This window comes from Dermochelys coriacea, chromosome 14 (assembly GCF_009764565.3).
Source record: "Dermochelys coriacea isolate rDerCor1 chromosome 14, rDerCor1.pri.v4, whole genome shotgun sequence".
In the NCBI taxonomy this organism is placed as follows: domain Eukaryota; kingdom Metazoa; phylum Chordata; order Testudines; family Dermochelyidae; genus Dermochelys; species Dermochelys coriacea.
In genome coordinates this window covers 6,444,995-6,463,385 of record NC_050081.1, presented here as the reverse complement: position 1 = coordinate 6,463,385, position 18,391 = coordinate 6,444,995, and the positions used below count along the sequence as shown (strand labels likewise).

The following is an 18,391-nucleotide window of genomic DNA, read 5'->3' as shown; positions in this document are numbered from 1 at the left end:
ATTGTAGACACATTTCTGTACAATGAGCCAAAGTAAAAACAAGTCTCCAAACTATAGGAAAGGCTAGATCCAAAGTTTGCTGCTTGAATCCACCTCTAATAATAATAAATAACCATAACATCTTCCATCAGTGGTTTTTGAGTTATAAAGTTTACAGAACGTCATATATACTTAGTTTCAGTTACCTTGTCTGCAAGTGATACTTTAATAGCCCCATTGTATTCTTGACCATCTGAGATGTTTTTCCCATTAGCTATTTCCAACATTATATTCTGACTTTTCACAGCCTGGATGAAGTCCTCAATCTCTGAACCTAACAAATTAGAAAAAGCAGAATTTAGACAGTTCTTTTATAGTAAAAGCACAAGAATGATAAAATCAAAATGAAGATCCCATCCAAACACCCTAGTCTGTGAGAAACTCTGTGTCTAGATCTGAATTATGTGGCTTAGGTCCATTCCTAGTAAAATTCTAATGTCACTTTAATAAGGTCTATTGGAAGCTAAAAGTCTGGAGAGAAGCTCTTTGAAATTCTTCCATATCAGTAGGCTTACACCTCTAACATTTTTCAAGTGATGGATTTCTGAAAGGGGGCATGGTCTGACCTTTTAACAGGAAGGTGTTTCTTAGCAAAAACTACTTTGCTGCACACAGTAGTCAGGAAGTTCGCATGGTGAGAAGCAAAGCTGGTAAAAAAATATAATTTTCTACAGGATAGAAATTCAGAGATTTTGAAATTTGCTTTTTGTCTCAAATCACAATGAAAAGTTGAAATCTCAGAATATTTTATGAAATGAAATATTCTGAAACATTAATTGAATAATTAATCAGCAGAGTTGCTGCCCATCTTGTTTCTTTTGGTATTAAAGTCAGTCTGCTCTCCACAGTGCCCCACAATTTCAGTTTTCAACTAAACATTACATTGAGATGATCAGGGTCAGTCAAACCTTTCAGAGTTATTAGTGCAGGCTTTCTGCAGATGCAGGAAACCAATACAGAATCAGCTTACACTTGATTCAGGTTTCTAAGGTTTACTTTAGAACCATGAGGGTTAGAAACATCATTTAAAAAAAATCTGAAGATGATTCATGCAGCAAGGTATGGATATCATGGCAAATGCAACAGCCATTTAATAGTGGATTACAAGTGACTCTGATTATAACACTTTACATTTTCAAAGCATGCAAACAATAAATGTTGTTCTGGTCTAAACTAATTAATGAAATGATCTTGTATGAATTATTCAGGAAGTCACTATTAAGATGCACTAGGATTTAGTGCAGGAATATACTTTGCAACTTTGTACTGGTTTCGTGTGTTTCTTCAAAAGCAAAAAATCAACAGGACACTTACAATGTACTATGTTGTAGATTCCAACATTGACATTATTAATTCCATTTTTCTCACCTGTATCATTGAGGATCAATAAGCTGGTGTGACGTGTTCGGTAGTGCTGCTGTCCAGGTTGGAGAAAATACAACTGAGGTGAAACCTTCATCGTAAGGGCAACAATTTCTCCATCACTTACTATCTTGAAGATCAGGAAAGGCAGTATAAGAAGACCACACACCAGTAATCTAAAATGGAAGAGTAGGTGATGAGTTACAATATACAGTCATTTATTAATCCATGGTGCCAAGTTGGCTAGAAAATCAAAATAAGATGCTTATACTCTCTTATCACCATGTTTCTGGCATCATACCAACTGATTTTCACAAACCTGCAGGCTTCTTAGAGCTAAAAGTCTAGCCATGCAACTCAGGGATGTGGAATGGTCACAAACCTTTAAGACAGTGCCTGGTCTCTGCCTATCATTTCTTCAACCCAGAGGTGTGCCTGGCAGGGAGAAGCTTCAGGCAACCGAGTGCTCTGATGAGCACACCATGCATAAACCATACTTGCAGGGACAGCGAGCAAAACCAGAGTAGAAGGTGGGGAGGGGTGCCATGGGCAAGGATGGCAGGAGGTAGAGGAGGGAAAGAGGCCGAGGATGGCATACAGGTAAGAATTTGGGACTGTGTCCAGAGGCAAGCAACAAAGCCCTAGGTAAAGAGTGGGACTCTGAAAAGTTCTATGATGGGTGACAAGAAATTCTTCTGATACGGCTACCCCCACTCTTAGGGGACCATGTGGCCACCTGGGCAGATTATAGAAAAACACAGCGCCAGGTCAAGCCACTTCTAGCTGCCACTTCAGCGCCTGGCAGCCAGAACCCCAGAAGCTGCTGCCTTTCACTCTGGTGGGACCACCATCCTTCACATACCTGGTATCAGACTCATTTCTCCCTATATTAGCTCTGTCGTTTAAGAACCTGGTATCTACTTATGTTATCCCATTGGTGCTGCTTCTTTCCCTCAAACAGCGATGAGAATAAGCGGAGTGGTGGGGGAAAACCAGAATGTCTGTTTCACAGGAAATTCAGTGATTTCAAATTTTGTTTTTGTTCCAAGTGGGAACAAAATGTTCAAGTTTGAAATTTCCCACAAACAATTTAAAAAAGTTGTTTTGGGGTAAATGTTTCCTTTTGATTTCCTTATTATTTTTAATATAATATAAAATCAACTTTCAAAACAAAAGGGCATTCTGAAATAGGAAAGTAAAATGTTCCATTCCAAAAATGTCAAAGTGGAGCATTTTGAAATGTTTTATTTTGATTTTTTTTTTTTGGCCCCACAAAACAAAATTTCATCCCATTTGACAGGTGCCCATGGAAAGTTTCAATTCTGGTGAAATGGCATTTTCTGATGGGAAAATGTTCAGCAGGAAATTTTTCAACCAGCTCTAATACAGTCTCAAGAACTGTGATTGTCCATTTCAAAGGACAAACCTGCTGCAGCCTTAATAAAGAATTATATTATTAGAGATATGCTCAGGCCTCAAAGTTCAGATCCAGACACACCTGGGGTTTTGTGATTTATGATTTTGGTTTGGCCCATTTCTAATTAAAATAATGCCTAAGTCAAATGGGCCAAACCATATGCACAGTCTCTCCTCTGACTAGACTGGTGAATCTACTGTAGCGATTTAAAAACCTGTGTGAGTTCAACAGGGCTGCTCTGCATTTGTTCAGTTAGTGTCTTGGAGGGAAGCAGAGCTCCCGCCTGCCCAGCACCAGGAAAAAATAGTCTTGGGACCCAGGGCAAAGACTCAGGAAGAGCTTTCACTTCCCTTTGTTACCTTCCCGAAGACCACTTCCCTTCCTGCACCTGAGGTCCCTATCTCTTAGGCCTGGTTCCTCAGTAAAGTAAAGCAAGATGCAAAAGAGTACAGGATCTGGGGTGACTTTCTTCTCCAGGTGAGAAACACATGGTTTCTGAAACTCCTTGGAAGGTTGGTTTAACTGCTCTACCAAAACAACAAGAAAGTCTTTGTTTTGAACCCTCTCTCCCTTAAGGGGAAACAGAAAAACTTTTTAATAGGTTGAAAATAGTTTCTAAACTCTTCTTCCTGGAGGGTGGTATGGAAAAAAAACGAAACCCTAACCTCAAATCTTTAAGCAAAGTGTCACAAATCAAAGTGAGATTACAGTGAAGTTTGCAGGGTTTTCATGATCTGGAAGAGAGATTCTGCTTGTCTCACATATTCAAAGTATCCCTTTCTGTTGGCTCATACTTCTGTTTAGTTGCTTCCAGATAGCAAACAGGCCCAAGTGGTTTCCTGATTGTGTTGATTAATTCTCACATTCCTGATATGGAGAACTAGAGCTTTCTCACTCAGCAAGTAATCCTCTTGCTTCCTTGGGACCTAGATGGCTGGTACATTTTGATGCAGTGACCTTACTACAATACCCGATCACAAGTGAATACAAGAAACAAGTCCCCAAATTACATTTCATTTGGCAAAGCTGTAAGAAAGTCTCCCGTGGAATAGCAAAGCCACAGAAAATAACAGGCAGATAAAAACATTACAGCCAGGGGTGTCACTTCGCAAAGGTGCCATGAGCTGAAAAGTTGTTTTCAGCTGCTTGTTATTTACAGTGAATTTGCTATTTAATCTGCAAGTTGTTTTGAGTGCTGACAGACAACATAAATACCAATGAGAAATTTTTTCAGGGTTTTTTTTTTTTTTTTTGACATAAGCAGTCTGAGTTTGCTTTTGCTTTTCATATATAGGATCAGATACACTCTGGCACTTACATGGACCTAATAGTTTGACTCTCATGCTTTAGCTTTAAGAAGCGAATTCTTGCCAGGGCACAGACTTGCTGTCTCCAGAGGGCTGTGCCACTTACAGTCGCCTTTCCAGTGTCTGAGAGTGACAGGAGACTTTGTTCCAATTCGTCGGGAGAGAAGATATCTCTTTCCTCTTCTGCCAGCTCCTCACTGAAAACACCATAATCTAGGAGCAAAGAAATCGGCCAGTTAAAGCTTACCCCTTATCTTGGTGTGTTTGGAACACAGAAGTTCTTTCCTTTTAGCTTCACTGAAGAGCAATATGGAATCAATCCCAGATTACAAATAAATGGGAAAGGAGGGGAATGATTTACCAAACAAATTGACTTAATCTGCATCTCATTGCCACATATAATGTTCCACATTATAGCCTGCAAAGTTGTGGGAGGGGGAAAAGGTGGAGCATATCAACCTATGAAAATTCGGGGGGGGGGCAAACCAAGGTTTGGGGGGAGGTGCTACTGCCCTCTACAGCAAATTATGCTCCTGATCTGAGTTCTCAAATCAGCGAGTAGGATGTTGAAATGGATATTTGGATACCGGGTTTGGAAATGGCTACTCAACTCAGAGGCTGAAGTTTCAAGCTTTAGTCCTACAGGACATACCAAACCATTACTAAATTGCAGCACTGATGAGTCTCATCAGCATGTGTGTCTGGCACTAGTGAGTTTAATTTTTTGAGCAGGTTTGGGAGTGCTCTGTTTAATTTGAGAACCACCATCTAATTGGAGATGACCAGAATGAGATTCAGGATTCCAGGCAGTTGTTATAAAAATGTGAAAAGAACTGTTTCAAAAATCAGGAAAGATGCCCTGGGATGCTTTCAGTGGAACAGAAAATACCATCAGGTTACTTATTTGGATTTATCTGATCCGTGATACTGAGATAAATTCCACTGCTCTTATTAGACAAAACTCCCATTCACTTCAATGAGAATTTTGCCTTTGTAAAGACCAATTAATCCTTTTCACTTTGGACAGAATTGGACTTTTTTTACCTGCTTGATCAATTGCTGCTTCTTCTTCCAGTGCCAAGAACACATCAGCCAGAGTTGTCATGGAAATGCCATAACTCAGAATCTCCTGGCACACATGAGCGTCTAGCTCACAGAACAGTTCTAGAACACAAAAATATCTAACAGTTGCTTTCTTATAGTTGCATATTTTAAAGTTTTAAGAACAGAGTGGCTGCTAAATACTTTGGGCCAAATATGAATTCACCTCGACCTCCATCATGACTAGATTTAGGCATTTAAACAGTTAAGTGACAGAAAACAGTTCTTCAGGCTATTTTATGGAGAGTGGATATCCAACCAACTAGGATTTGAAATCCCTAATACAGATGCTCACTGGGAAGGTGTGCTCTCAAAAAATAAAATAAAATATAATAATTATAGTTTTAATTTGCACAACACCTTTCATGGTAGGATCTCCAAGTCCTTTACAAACACATGCTCTAATCCAGACAGGAATTATTTCAGGGATGTTTTCCTGCTGTGTTATACAGGAAGTCAGACTAGATAATCACTGATTGTCTTAGAATCTCTGAATCTCTGTATTAAGCCTCACAACTCCCTTGTGAGGAAGTTATTATATCTTGACTCTGCAGATGTGGAAATGGAGGAACAAAGCATGTAACTATGACTTGCCAAAGGTAACAGAGGTGGCAGAAACTGGGCATAAAACCCAGATCTTCAGTACTTTATTCACACCCCCTCCCATCTCCTACAGCCCTTTCTGTTAATTATCTTTTTCCTTAAACAGATATGGTAAAATTGGGTTGCTCAGCTTAAAAAGAGACAACTGACATAAAATAATTAAGGCAAAACATTAACAGAAAAAAAAAATTCAGACAGCTTTATGTATGGATATTTTCTTCCAGGAGTCTTTTAGACTTGTTCTGAAACTTCTCTGCTACAATGACATCCTAAAGAGTCACTCTTAAATTACCAAGTGATAGTTACCAGGGAACTTATCCACATTTTCAAAGGGCAGCAAGTAAATCAGTTCTTCATGACTCTGCCCAGATAACTTAGCATTGGGAATATGCTGCTTGACCAGAGTTGTCATTTTTGCAGAATCACAAGAGTCATTGATGTGCAGGCTGGAAAGGAAAAAAAAAAAAGGAAATGTTTGTAACTGTACCTCTTTTGTTCATCCTGGAACAATCCAACAAATCCAGAAATGTACATCCAGCCACTTAATAAGTTGTTGGAAAAAGTGAAGTCTTTTGAAGAAAGTTCAGAAACAAATTGTCCACTAGCATATATGTAACAAGACTTTTCATCACACACCTATTCGGCATTTGGAATGTTAGCTGTTTAAACTATCAAGGGTTCTGTTTCTCTCAAACAGACAGAGAAGTCCAGAGGTTACTGACATATTAGATGTGATGTAGGAGCAGGAGTGGCATCTAATTATAGGATCAGCTCCAGGGTTTGCCTTTCTGCCACCTGCAATTGAGAATTTGATTTGATTCCTGAGAGAAATAAAAGGTTGCATGAAAAGCACAGGAACATCAGATATGGAAAGTCTATCACAGAGAATAGCTTGCCAGAGTTAACAGATGTAGAGTATTTAGAAGATATCAAGTAAAACACAGTTATTCCAAATTTGCACTATATGCCCCAGAAAGGAATCTCTGAATTAAGTTGGGGTTGAGAGAGCAAAACACCTCTCGGGATCAGGCTCATAGTCCTCAGCCACGTGGGATTTTATTCTCTTAAATGAAGGGATGAAATATTTGGACAGGAAACCAAATGGAGTCCTCATAACTGAACTGATCAGTTAACCTATCAAGAACTTTGTACAATTTGTCAAATGTAATTTAGCGAAAAAAAATGAGTACAAAAAAAAAGTTTTTGCCAGGCCCCATAATGCTAAATGACAGAGACTTATCAATAGTAAAGCATTTCTTCTTGGAAGTCTCAAAACTCCCTTTCATTATGTGACCCATGCTGATTTCTCTGGGTAGGACTTCTTCACATGAGGGAGGGTTTGCAGAACCACCATTCCAAATTCTGAGGTCCTTATGCAACTCTTATGCAGGCAAAGTTCCCATTCAGGTTATTGAGCGTTTCCTTTAGTAACAATTCAAATAAACAATGGAGCAAAAGATGGGGAAAGGACAATACCAGCTAACCTTATGTCCTGTGGTTATCTATGTACTTTATTGTTAATCAATGCCAATTTTAGACATGAATTATTAAACTGTTTTGCACATTTTTTTGATTTTTTTACCCATGTGTGAAAAGATCTTTTCCTTTTAGTATCGGACAGAGGACTAAAATTAACAGATGTTCAGTACTCAGACAGATAAAATATATAGCCGAGAAAGATGCTTAATATACAAATGACAAAACTAATACACACCAGTACAGTGTACATTAATTTTGACAATATAGAAATTATTATTCCCTTCACTATTCCCCCCCAAGAAATATAGAACCAAAATGTACTCAAAATGGATCCCTTTAACACAAGCTCAGTATACTGCACCTTAAGTGATAACCGATTCCCCATTTTCTCTTCAGAAAGAGAGAAGAGCCAACACACTTTAACCTCCCATGGGAGATAAAAGCTTTCCGGTCTAAAGAAACAGAAACAAAATAATTTGTACTATAGAGCTAAAATGGGAGATTGTTCCTCACTAGGTAGAAAAAATGAGTGAGGGGAGACCTAAGCGTCCAGTAAAAGATATTACCTCACTGACCTGGTCTGTCTTAATAAATAAATGGATGTACTAAAGACAGCAGGGACTAACCTTCTCAACAGTCAGGACAGAACAAGTTATGACATTGAGAGCAGGGCAGGAATGGCTTTTCCATTTCATGGGAAATTCTTAGATTTTGAACTTTTTTCTGTTCCAAAATGGAATGAAAAGAAAAACCAAAATGCAATTCAGAAAAAAAAAATCACGTAAACTGAAACATTTCATTTGGATAAAATCAAAATGTTTCATTCCAATATTTCCTTTTTTCATTTTATATTATATAATGTAAAATTTAAAAAAATTGAAATGAAAAATCCTTTCAAACTGGAAAATTGAAATGTTCCATTCCATATTTTTTTCCTAAATGAAATTTTGTCAAAACTGACACACTTCCGCAATACGTTTTCCTTTCAACCAGTCAGCATTTGCTGACAGAACAATGTTCCACTGGAAAATTTCTGGCCAGCAAAATGACATCTGTGTTACTATTATCATCATCTCCTCTCGGGGAATGAGAAATCCAGTGCTCACCAGCAATAATATCAGCCTCATCCGTTAACTGGGTACTGAACAGGGTTACTCTGTTAGCTTTATGCTCCTTCAGTAAGCTCCATACATGGTATCTGGAACTGAGATCCAAACCAGCAGTTGGCTCATCTAATATCAAAACCTGCCAGGAGGAAATAATAAAACATTCCATTCCAGCCACATGAAAGACTATGTGACCGGGACACAGATTCTGACATTTAGGATTGCACATTTAGTGGAGTGTTTAGGATTTTAATGGAACTGAAGCATCTAAATCCAACACTTCCTGTGGAAAACATTATATTCAAATAAGGAAAGAGAATTAAAATGGATAGACACAGCTCTATTTATACAGATGCTAAGTGCTCTAATCTCCCATTGGGTGCGTTCTTGCCTGGGTAAGCAAGAGCTCCTGGCCCATGCAGTCGTGGTTCCCTCTGCAGGGCCTCGGCATGAAATTGCCACCAGTATCTCTGGACCAGAAGAGGCAGCATGCACACCTTAATACCCATGACTGGGTCCCCCTAGATCAGACTGAGGCTCTGAACCCCACAACACTCCACTGGTGTGGGGTTCAGCTTGCACTGTTCACGGTCAGCCTGAGCTGAAACTGAAATTAAATTCGAGGTCAGAGCCACAGCTACAGTGAGAGTCACAGAGAAAGGCTTAACAAGCCTGCACCTGTTCCTGAATGCTATCCTATGCTGCGTGTGTACAGGCTTGGCTAGCACAACTGGTTAGGCCAGGGCAAAAATGATTCTCAGTGGCCTATGGTGTAGCACCCTCTGGAGAGACTAGAAGCCTCACCAGTCTGTACGGGGCGTGGCACAGTGAGTGTTTGGTACCGTGATGGGGTGTCCACCACCCACACAGACTGGAAGGGGTTCAGGTGGCCAGGCAGGCCTATTAACTCCACAGGCTGCACCTGGAGGAAGAGTCAGGGAGCAGGGAATTGGTTGCAAGCAGGTTCAGCTGGGCCGGAACAGATGGACCCTATAAAGGCAAGAAGCTGGCAAAGACAGAGGCTGCTGCTGGGAAAGGGCAGTCACTTCCTGGGAAGGGGAAGGAGAAGGAGGGTTTGGAGCTAGTACCCAGAGCAAGGAGGGGAACCAGGCGTGATAGGAAGCACTCCAGGGAAGGAGCAGTGAGGGCTGGGAGAAGAAAGCCCAGAACTTCTGGGTTGAGAGTCCCTGGATTGGAAGCCAGAGTAAAAGGCAGGCCCAGGTTCCCCTCCCAGCCACCGAGGGGTGTGGCATAGATCAATGGCACAATGAACAGGAAGACTGCCTGGGTCACTGTGGGAGTGACAGAGAATTGAAGGACTGTACCCCAAAAGGGGGGGAATGTTGAGTAACCTAGCCGGAGGGCTGAGTCACAAAACTGGTGCTGCGGGTTCCGGGAATGAGAGAATTGCTGCAGAGACATTGTGACAGCATGCAAAGGAGTGGCGACCTCAAGAGCTAATCCCCAGAGTGACCAAGAGGTGGCACCAGACTAGCGGTGAGTGGTGCAACTCGTACACAGACAGAGATGGCTGGTGACCAGGTTCCCATGCCTTGCATAAGACAATACACATAACAAATGGGTAATAAATAGCATAATGAAAATCACAGCTCTTCAAACTAAATCAGCAGCTTCTGGTGACTTTCACCAACCTATCTGCCTTCTTGTCAGCAGGGTGTCCTACAAACAGGTTGATGTTAATCTTACCTGGGGGTCTCCTAAAATGGCAATTCCAAGCGTGAGCTTTCTTTTCTGTCCACTGCTTAAGCTGCTAGCTTGGCAGTCCTGGATGTCTTTTATTTTCAACAGAGTCAAAACTTTTTGGACCTAGGGAACAGAGAACATCCTGGTTTCAAGCTAGTCATTTAAGATTTTCTTCAGAGCTATTTGTTGTTTCCCAAACAGCACTTTGGACACAGGAGCAGCATAGGAACTGGGTTACAAATAATTACTGGGTGTCAATAATTGACTATGAAACCAGTGTTACACCCCAAAATGCTTGCTGAGCTCCATGCAGTCATTCTGGGATACAATTTCCAGTGTGGCCAGTTCTTGAGATTGTATTGCAGGTCTCACAATATGCAGTGTTTGTCTTAAAGCCCCAGCTGCTGACATCAGATTATTTCACAACAATCTCAGCTTTCATTTTTTTCAAAAAGTAAAGCAAAATTAAAGAACACAATCTTTATTATTCTTTTTAAAATCTGATGACTTTTAAGCCAATCTAGTCATTTTGGGGGTGGGTGGGTTCTGACATGTTTTTGAACAGTTGGGGCTGGCAGTATTTGGTATAATTACTAAATAATGGCACATCTAGAAGTGCTATCTGGGAACTTTGTAAGAAGATAGCCATTCCTATGTGAAAAGCTACAGGTACAGTGTATAGTCATTCTGTGTCCCCATGACACTGGAGACCTGCTGAGCCTGACATTGGTGCGGTTATTTTGGGGGTGGGTGGGTGGCGGTTGGGGAGTGGGTTCAGTCCAGCAGGGGTTTCAAGGTCTCAGCTGGAAATGCCTCCTTGCACTGAAGCAATAATGGGGAGCTGAACTAAGCTCAGCTCAGTACATTTAAAAGGGGCTGAGGTACTCCCATGGGAGGCAGAGTGAGGGGTCTTCTGACAAGAGACTATGACTGAGAGCTCTGCGACATAAAAGTGGCCTGGTCTACAACGTTAGTTTGGATTTTTATTGTTGGTTTGAAGTTTACACACGGCCAAGCAGCAGGAATGGAACAGGGCCAAGAACTTTGCAGGCTGGTGTTACTTTGGTTTAAACAGATCTTTGTGAATAAAAGTTTTATTTTCATTATCTTCATAAATGATGTGGATAATGGCATGGAGAGTACGCTTATAAAGTTTGCAGCTGATACCAAGCTGGGACGGGTTGCAAGCACTTTGAAGAGTAGGATTAGAATTCCAAATGATCTTGGCAAACTGGAGAAATGATCTGAAATAGCTGAAATTCAATAAGAACAAATGCAAAGTACTACACTTAGGAAGGAATAATCAATTGCACAAATACAAAATGGGGGAATGACTGCGTAGGAAGGAGTTCTGAAGAACAGATTTTCCAGGTTATAGTGGATCACAAACTAAATAGGAGTCAATAATGTAATACTGCTGCAAAACAAGCAAACATCATTCTGGGATGTATTAGCAGGAGTGTTGTCAGCAAGGCACCAGAAGTAATTCTTCCACTCTATTCAGCACTGATAAGGCCACAACTGGAATATCATGTTCACCACACTTCAGGAAAGATGTGGACAAACTGGAGAAAGTGCAGAGGAGAGCAACAAAAATGTTTAAGGGTCTAAAAAAATATGACCTACAAGGAAAGATTGAAAAAAAATGCATTTGTTTAGGCTGGAGAAGAGAAGATTGAGGCGGGCCATAATAGTCTTCAAGTACTTAAAAGGCTGTCATAAAGAGGAGTGTGATAAATTGTTCTCCTTAACTACTGAGGACAGGACAAGAAGTAATGTGCTTAAATTGCAGCAAGAGAGATTTAGGTTAAACATTAGGAAAAACTTCCTAACTATAAAGATAGTTAAGCACTGGAACAAATTACCTAGGGAGGTTGTGGAATTTCTCTCTGGACTTTTTTTAGAACAGGCAAACACTTGTCTGGCATTGTCTAGATAATATTTAGCCCTGCTTCAGTGCCTTGCAGGTACATTTCAGTCTTACATTTCTATGATTCTGTGCTTAGCAGGGACTTGTGAACAATCTGCACAGCTGCTCAATCCCCGGCCCTACCTAATGCATGGATTCTTGCCTTACTGATGGGCCTGAACATGCTTCCTGTTAAAGGCATGTTAACTGTAGGGCACCATGTTCTAGTGTAGAGGCCAAGTGGATCTGTAGTATGATGAGTGGAACTGGAGAAAGGAGGTCAGGTTTTAAGAGAGTCCTAGTTTGGTAGGACACGAAGGACTCTGCAAAGTGCCTCGTCAAGTATTGTTAATGACTCCTTGGTTAGAGTAAAAGGCTGGGAGTTGAGAGACCTGGATTCTATTCCTGGTTCTGCTATTGGTTTTGATTGCAGGGCAAATCACTTAACAGCTCTCTGCCTCAGTTTTCTCAACTGCAAAATTGCTGTGTATAGTAATACTCACTAAGCTCTGTAAAGTACTCACGTGAAAGTGCTACAGAAATGCAGATTCATTATTATTGTTAATCTTTGTCAGGACCATGAAACAACTGTAATTAATGAAAAACTGAACAAGCGTGGCTATCAAACTTCCACCACCATTGAGGAATTTGTAGTTTGAGATTGTTTCAATTCGCTAACATGACACACGTTCATGTAACGCTCAATTAAATTTTTCATTTGGTCTTCTTTAATAAACAGATACACAGCAACAACAAAGATTTATTTTGGAAACAAAACCAGTTACATGGACACAGAAAACCCTCTTTGAAACTCATTGTAGAATTATCCTGGGGTTTAAATTTGCTGTGGGAAGTTCATGGACACATGAACAAAATGTTCAATGATTTCACTAACTAGTTTCCTGCTGGCTATTATAGCTAAACCAAATATGCAAACAGTTACTGTTTGCTTACTGCTGAAAGCCAAACAATATAATTTGAATCTTTGGACTGTATATGCCTGGCCAATGACTGTAACAGAGTCAGTAGAAAAGGGAACATCTGGTAGTGGAGTAATCAGTTTCAGAGATGTTTCATAAGCTGGAAGTATGTGGATTGCACAATGAGAGAAATCTGGATTTCCAGGTCCCTCCACACTCCCGCAAATAATCACCCAATTGTCTCTAAGATATGGGTGGTACAGGTATCTGCTCTGAATGCCTAACCAAAATCAAGAATCACTTTTGATTTTGATCCAAGAAAGCAGAATGTAAAAGACCGTTCCATGGAAGACCTCAAACATGATGGCTGGATTGTGTCAGACACTTGTCCCTCACAGGCATCACCATAAAGCACCAGACTTGGCTCAGCAGGGCCATCCTTAGGTATACGCAGCATGGCATAGGGCATCCGAAAGTTTGGGGCACCCCAGGATCTCAGCGTCCACCCTCCCACCTCTTCCTATCCCTGTTCTGACCCTTCCTGCAGGCTCCCACCACAGCTGGGTGGGGATCTAGTACTTAAAAGTGAAAGGTTTCAGACTAGCAGCTGAGTTAGTCTGTATTCGTAAAAAGAAAAGGAGTACTTGTGGCACCTTAGAGACTAACAAATTTATTTGAGCATAAGCTGTAGCTCACGAAAGCTTATGCTCAAATAAATTTATTAGTCTCTAAGGTGTCATAAGTACTCCTTTTCTTTTTAAAAGTGAAAGTGTTCAGCCTGCCAGACTTATTAGCACAACACTGAAACTGTTAAAAAGAGCCATTCAAGTGGTAATGAAGCAGTTTAACAGGCATTTGCCAACCCCCAGGTATATACCGTCAGTTTATGAATTTACTGACAAACAGTTGTGCATTACTGGAATATTTACTCAGAGCATGTTAGTCTACAGGACCTTCATTTAAAATTTGCTTTACAAATATTTTATTAGTGTGTTGCTGAAGATTATAAAATCACATCTCTAAAAAATCCTTGCATAGATTTTTAGATGCACAATCTGAGTATTCTTTAGCTTTAAATGCTTGGATCTTCAGACACACGTTTTTTTAAACAAATTCTTCAAAAGACCATGCTTATCTAAAATACACACGTGAGCCCAGGCTGCTGTCGGGCATCAGGGCACCAGTTTAATACTGCATAGTGCCCCATAAATCCTAAGGACAGCCCTGTAGCTCAGGATAAAACATAATGCAGGTGCATAATGCATTTGGTAGTCTCCATGCTCTCCAGTAACATGCAAACTAACCTAATATAACTTTCCGGGATATGTCTACACTGCAAAGGAAAACCCACAGCACCAAGTCTTAGATCCTGGGTCAGTTGACTCAGGCGAGCAGGGCTTGGGCTGCAGGGCTAAAAATAGCAGTGTAGACATTTTTGCTAGGGCTGGAGCCTGGGTTCTAAGATCCTCCCCTGTCATTGGGTTTCGGCCTGGGCTCCAACCCAAATGGGAACATTCACACTGCTATTTTTAGCCCTGCAAGGCCAAATCAACTGACCTGGGCTTTGAGGCTCGGCACAGCGGGTTTGTCTTTGAAGTATAGACATACCCCATGTGTCTTTTGGCCCCTGAGAATAACCCTACGTTTACAAATAATGCACTCCTGCCTTGAAAAAAAAAAAGAAACAAAGGCATTTTATCCCCACAATAGAAATAAGAGACCATTTGAAAGGTCACACTAATAAATTACTTTCATTAACAATGGGAAGGATGTAATAAGATGATTCATATCTTCTCAGTCAGGGGTGCCAGAACTGAGTTGGCAGGGACAATGGCCCTCCCACTTTTTAACATGGGCATAGTTTGGGAAGCAGGGGGCTGTGTTGCCCGCACCTTCCCCAAACTGCAAGCCTCAGGTTGTACGGAGCGGCACCGGCAGGGGATGTGCTTCACGGAGGGGGAGCTGATAAGGTGACCAGCTCCCCCCACAATGAAGCACAGCCCCTGCCCATGGTGCCAGTCTCTTCCGAGTGGGGGGGCCGAGGTGGGCCTTAGCCCTCCGGTCACCATGAGCCCCAGCCCCTCTCTGTGGCCCTGCCCTTGCTCCTCCTCTGGGCTGTGGTAAGAGCTGCTCAGGGAGCTCAGGCCGCTATGGGGAGTCCCGGACCTTCCACCTGCCCTGGGCAGTGTGCCCCAGGGGGTGTGGATGTGGACCAGAGGCTATCCTCAGGCACCCCAACCCCCTGTCCAGGGCGGGTGGAGGGTCTGGGATTCCCCACAGAAGCGGGCTCCCTTGGTAGCTCTTACCACTGCTCGGCTCCGGCTTCCAGCCTGGCCGGGGGATAGGGCTTCGGGGGGAAGAGGAGGAGCAGGGGATAGGGCAATGGAGAGGGACAGGGCCTTATGGCCCCCTCCCCCCCCCCGACTACTATCAAGCTTCCAGGACTCCTGCTCAGAATTACTACGTGAGCTTTCAGATCCTTTTGGATAAATATACAAACCTGGCCTCTTATCTTGTGCTGACAGCCCTGGGAGATAGGATGGACTAGTAGGTATGGCACTGGACTGGAAGTCAGAAGACTGGGGTTTTATTGCCAACACTGCCACCCACCTACTATATAAACTTAGGCAAGTCACTTAACCTCACTGTGTCCTCTCCCAACTTGTCTCTGTCTTGTTTATTTAGATTGTAAGCTCTTTGGGACAGGGTCAACGTTGTCTCTTCCAATAGCACAATGGGGCCCTGATCTCTCTTACAGGATCACTTACAGGTCCTAATGCAAACAAATAATAATTTGCAAGAACAAATGAAATTTGTGTGTACTGATGTGCCAATGCTATTTGTACATGTAAATGTGGTCATTTGGGCACTTCTATGATTGCACTTATAAAATTGTGCATACAAAGTTAGAGACCAGTGTGAAAATCTGGCCCTTTAAGTCTAGTCAAAGGCAAGGTTTCTCACCAGTCATCTTCCATATGAAACATACTTGCCTCTTGTTCAACCTCTTTTGGCTGAATCCCTTTGATTTTAGCAAAAATCCTTAGATTTTCTTTCACTGTCAAAACTTCAAACTGAATGTTAAATTGTGGGCAAACTCCAATTATTTTCCTAATTTCTTCCAAGTCCTCCATTTCAGATACTTTGTATTTATATATCATGGCAGAGCCTGCAAAAGTAAACATGAACAACAGAAAGCATAACATGCTGTTCGAATGCATGGTACGTCAGACATTAATATTGAAATATGAGCAAAAGTATCTATCCTTATAACCTGGATGAAAGAAAACTCTGGATATTTGCACTGTGTTCCTTCCACAGTAGATGTAACACACTAGTATGTATCCCACAAAAGCATTAACAATTTACCTGATGAAATTTTCTTACATGATCTTGTTTTAAGAAACCAAATAAATAAATTAATTAAAATGTTACCAACAAGAGGAATCATTTGCCGGATATTTTGTATAGCATGCCAGATTCACAGACCATGCAAACATTTTGCTTTCTTTTGGTAATATAAGGCTGTGCAAAAATAAAAGGAAAAATATATATACATACAAACGCTAACCAAATATTTTCAAACTTTAGGAAACAGATGAAATTTTGGGAGTTTGGGTCAACTCTTATTTTATTTCAATCAATTCACCCATCCCCTTTTCTTCATCTGCTTGAAATAAGGAGAGTCTCTGGGAAGGGAGGAGAGGAAATTGGGCTTAGTACATGGTATAAAAGCTTTTGTGCTTGAAGAACACAAAAAGAAGGAGAAGATAGAGGAGAACAAGTTAGCAGGGTGTGGAAACATAAGAACAGCCATACTGGGTCAGACCAAAGGTCCATCTAGCCCAGTATCCTGTCTTCCGACAGTGGCCAATGCCAGGTGCCCCAGAGGTAATGAACAGAACAGGTAATCATCAAGTGATTCATCCCCTGTCGCCCATTCCTACCTTCTGACAAACAGAGGGTAGGGACACCATCCCTGCCCATCCTGGCTAATAGCCATCAATGGACCTATCCTCCATGAATTTTTCTAGTTCTTTTTTACCCTGTTATAGACTTAGCCCTCACACAACATCCTTTGGCAAGGAGTTCCACAGGTTGACTGTGCATTGTATGAAGAAATACTTCCTTTTGTTTGTTTTAAACCCGCTGCCTATTAATTTCATTTGGTGACACCTAGTTCTTTTGTTAGGAGGAGGAGTAAATAACACGTTCTTATTTACTTTCTCCACACCAGTCATGATTTTATAGACCTCTATCATATCCCCCATTAGTCATCTCTTTTCCAAGCTGAAAAGTCCCAGTCTTATCAATCTCTCCTCATATGGCAGCCATTCCATACCCCTAATAATTTTTGTTGCCCTTTTCTGAACCTTTTCCAATTCCAGTATATCCTTTTTGAGATGGGGCAACCACATCTGCACGCAGTATTTAAGATGTAGGAAAACCATGGATTTATATAGAGGCAATATGATATTTTCTGTCTTATTATACAGTATATCCCTTTCTTAATGATTTCTGTTTGCTTTTTTGACTGCCACTGTACATTGAGTGGATGTTTTCAGAGATCTGTCCACAATGACTCCAAGATCTCTTTCTTGAGTGGTAACAGCTAATTCAGACCCCATCATTTTATATGTATAGTTGGGATTATGTTTTCCAATGTGCATTATTTTGCATTTATCAACGTTGAATGTCATCTGCCATTTTGTTGACCAGTCACCTAGTTTTGAGAGATTCTTTTATAGTTCTTTGCAAGCTGCCTGGGTCTTAACTATCTTAAGTATTTTTGTATCATCTGCAAATTTTGCCACCTCACGTTTTTTCAGATCATTTGTGAATATGTTGACTTGGACTGGTCCCAGTTCAGACCCCTGGGGGACACTGCTATTTATCGCTCTCCATTCTGAAAACTGACCATTTATTCCTACCCTTTGTTTCCCATCTTTTAACCAGTTACCAATCCATGAGAGCACCATCCCTCTTACTTTGCTTAAGAGCCTTTGGTGAGGGACCTTGTCAAAGGCTTTCTGAAAATCTAAGTATACTATATCCACTGAATCCCCCTTGTCCATGTGCTTGTTGACCCCCTCAAAGAATTCTAGTAGATTGGTGAGGCATGATTTCCCTTTACTAAATACATGTTGACTCTTCCCCAACAAATTATGTTCATCAATATGTCTGACAATTTTGTTCTTTACTATAGTTTCAACCAGTTTGCCCGGTATTGAAGTCAGGTTTACTGGCCTGTAATTGCCGGGATCACCTTCGGAGCCCTTTTTAAAAATTGGCGTCACATTAGCTATCCTCCAGTCATTTGGTACAGAAAGTGATTTAAATGATTGGTTACAGCAGGGGTTCTCAAACTGGGGGTTGGGACCCCCCCAGGGGGTTGCAAGGTTATTGCATGGGGGGGGGTCGCAAGCTGTCAGCCTCCCCCACTT

At 41.2% G+C, this 18,391-nt stretch overlaps 1 protein-coding gene across 2 annotated transcripts in view; it reads right to left on the bottom strand.

Annotated features, from left to right (window-relative positions):
* Positions 1 to 18,391, bottom strand: part of ABCA6 (ATP binding cassette subfamily A member 6) — a 58,011-nt gene that overhangs the window by 20,273 nt on the left and 19,347 nt on the right. For both annotated transcript variants that reach the window (XM_043496428.1, XM_043496429.1), the window contains 9 exons: positions 15,941 to 16,116; positions 10,122 to 10,241; positions 8,415 to 8,553; positions 7,670 to 7,760; positions 6,136 to 6,275; positions 5,170 to 5,289; positions 4,137 to 4,338; positions 1,408 to 1,577; positions 186 to 313 (listed from right to left, as the gene is read on the bottom strand). In XM_043496428.1, coding sequence (XP_043352363.1) covers positions 186 to 313; positions 1,408 to 1,577; positions 4,137 to 4,338; positions 5,170 to 5,289; positions 6,136 to 6,275; positions 7,670 to 7,760; positions 8,415 to 8,553; positions 10,122 to 10,241; positions 15,941 to 16,116 — 1,286 coding nt within the window. The remainder of the gene's footprint in view (positions 1 to 185; positions 314 to 1,407; positions 1,578 to 4,136; positions 4,339 to 5,169; positions 5,290 to 6,135; positions 6,276 to 7,669; positions 7,761 to 8,414; positions 8,554 to 10,121; positions 10,242 to 15,940; positions 16,117 to 18,391) is intronic.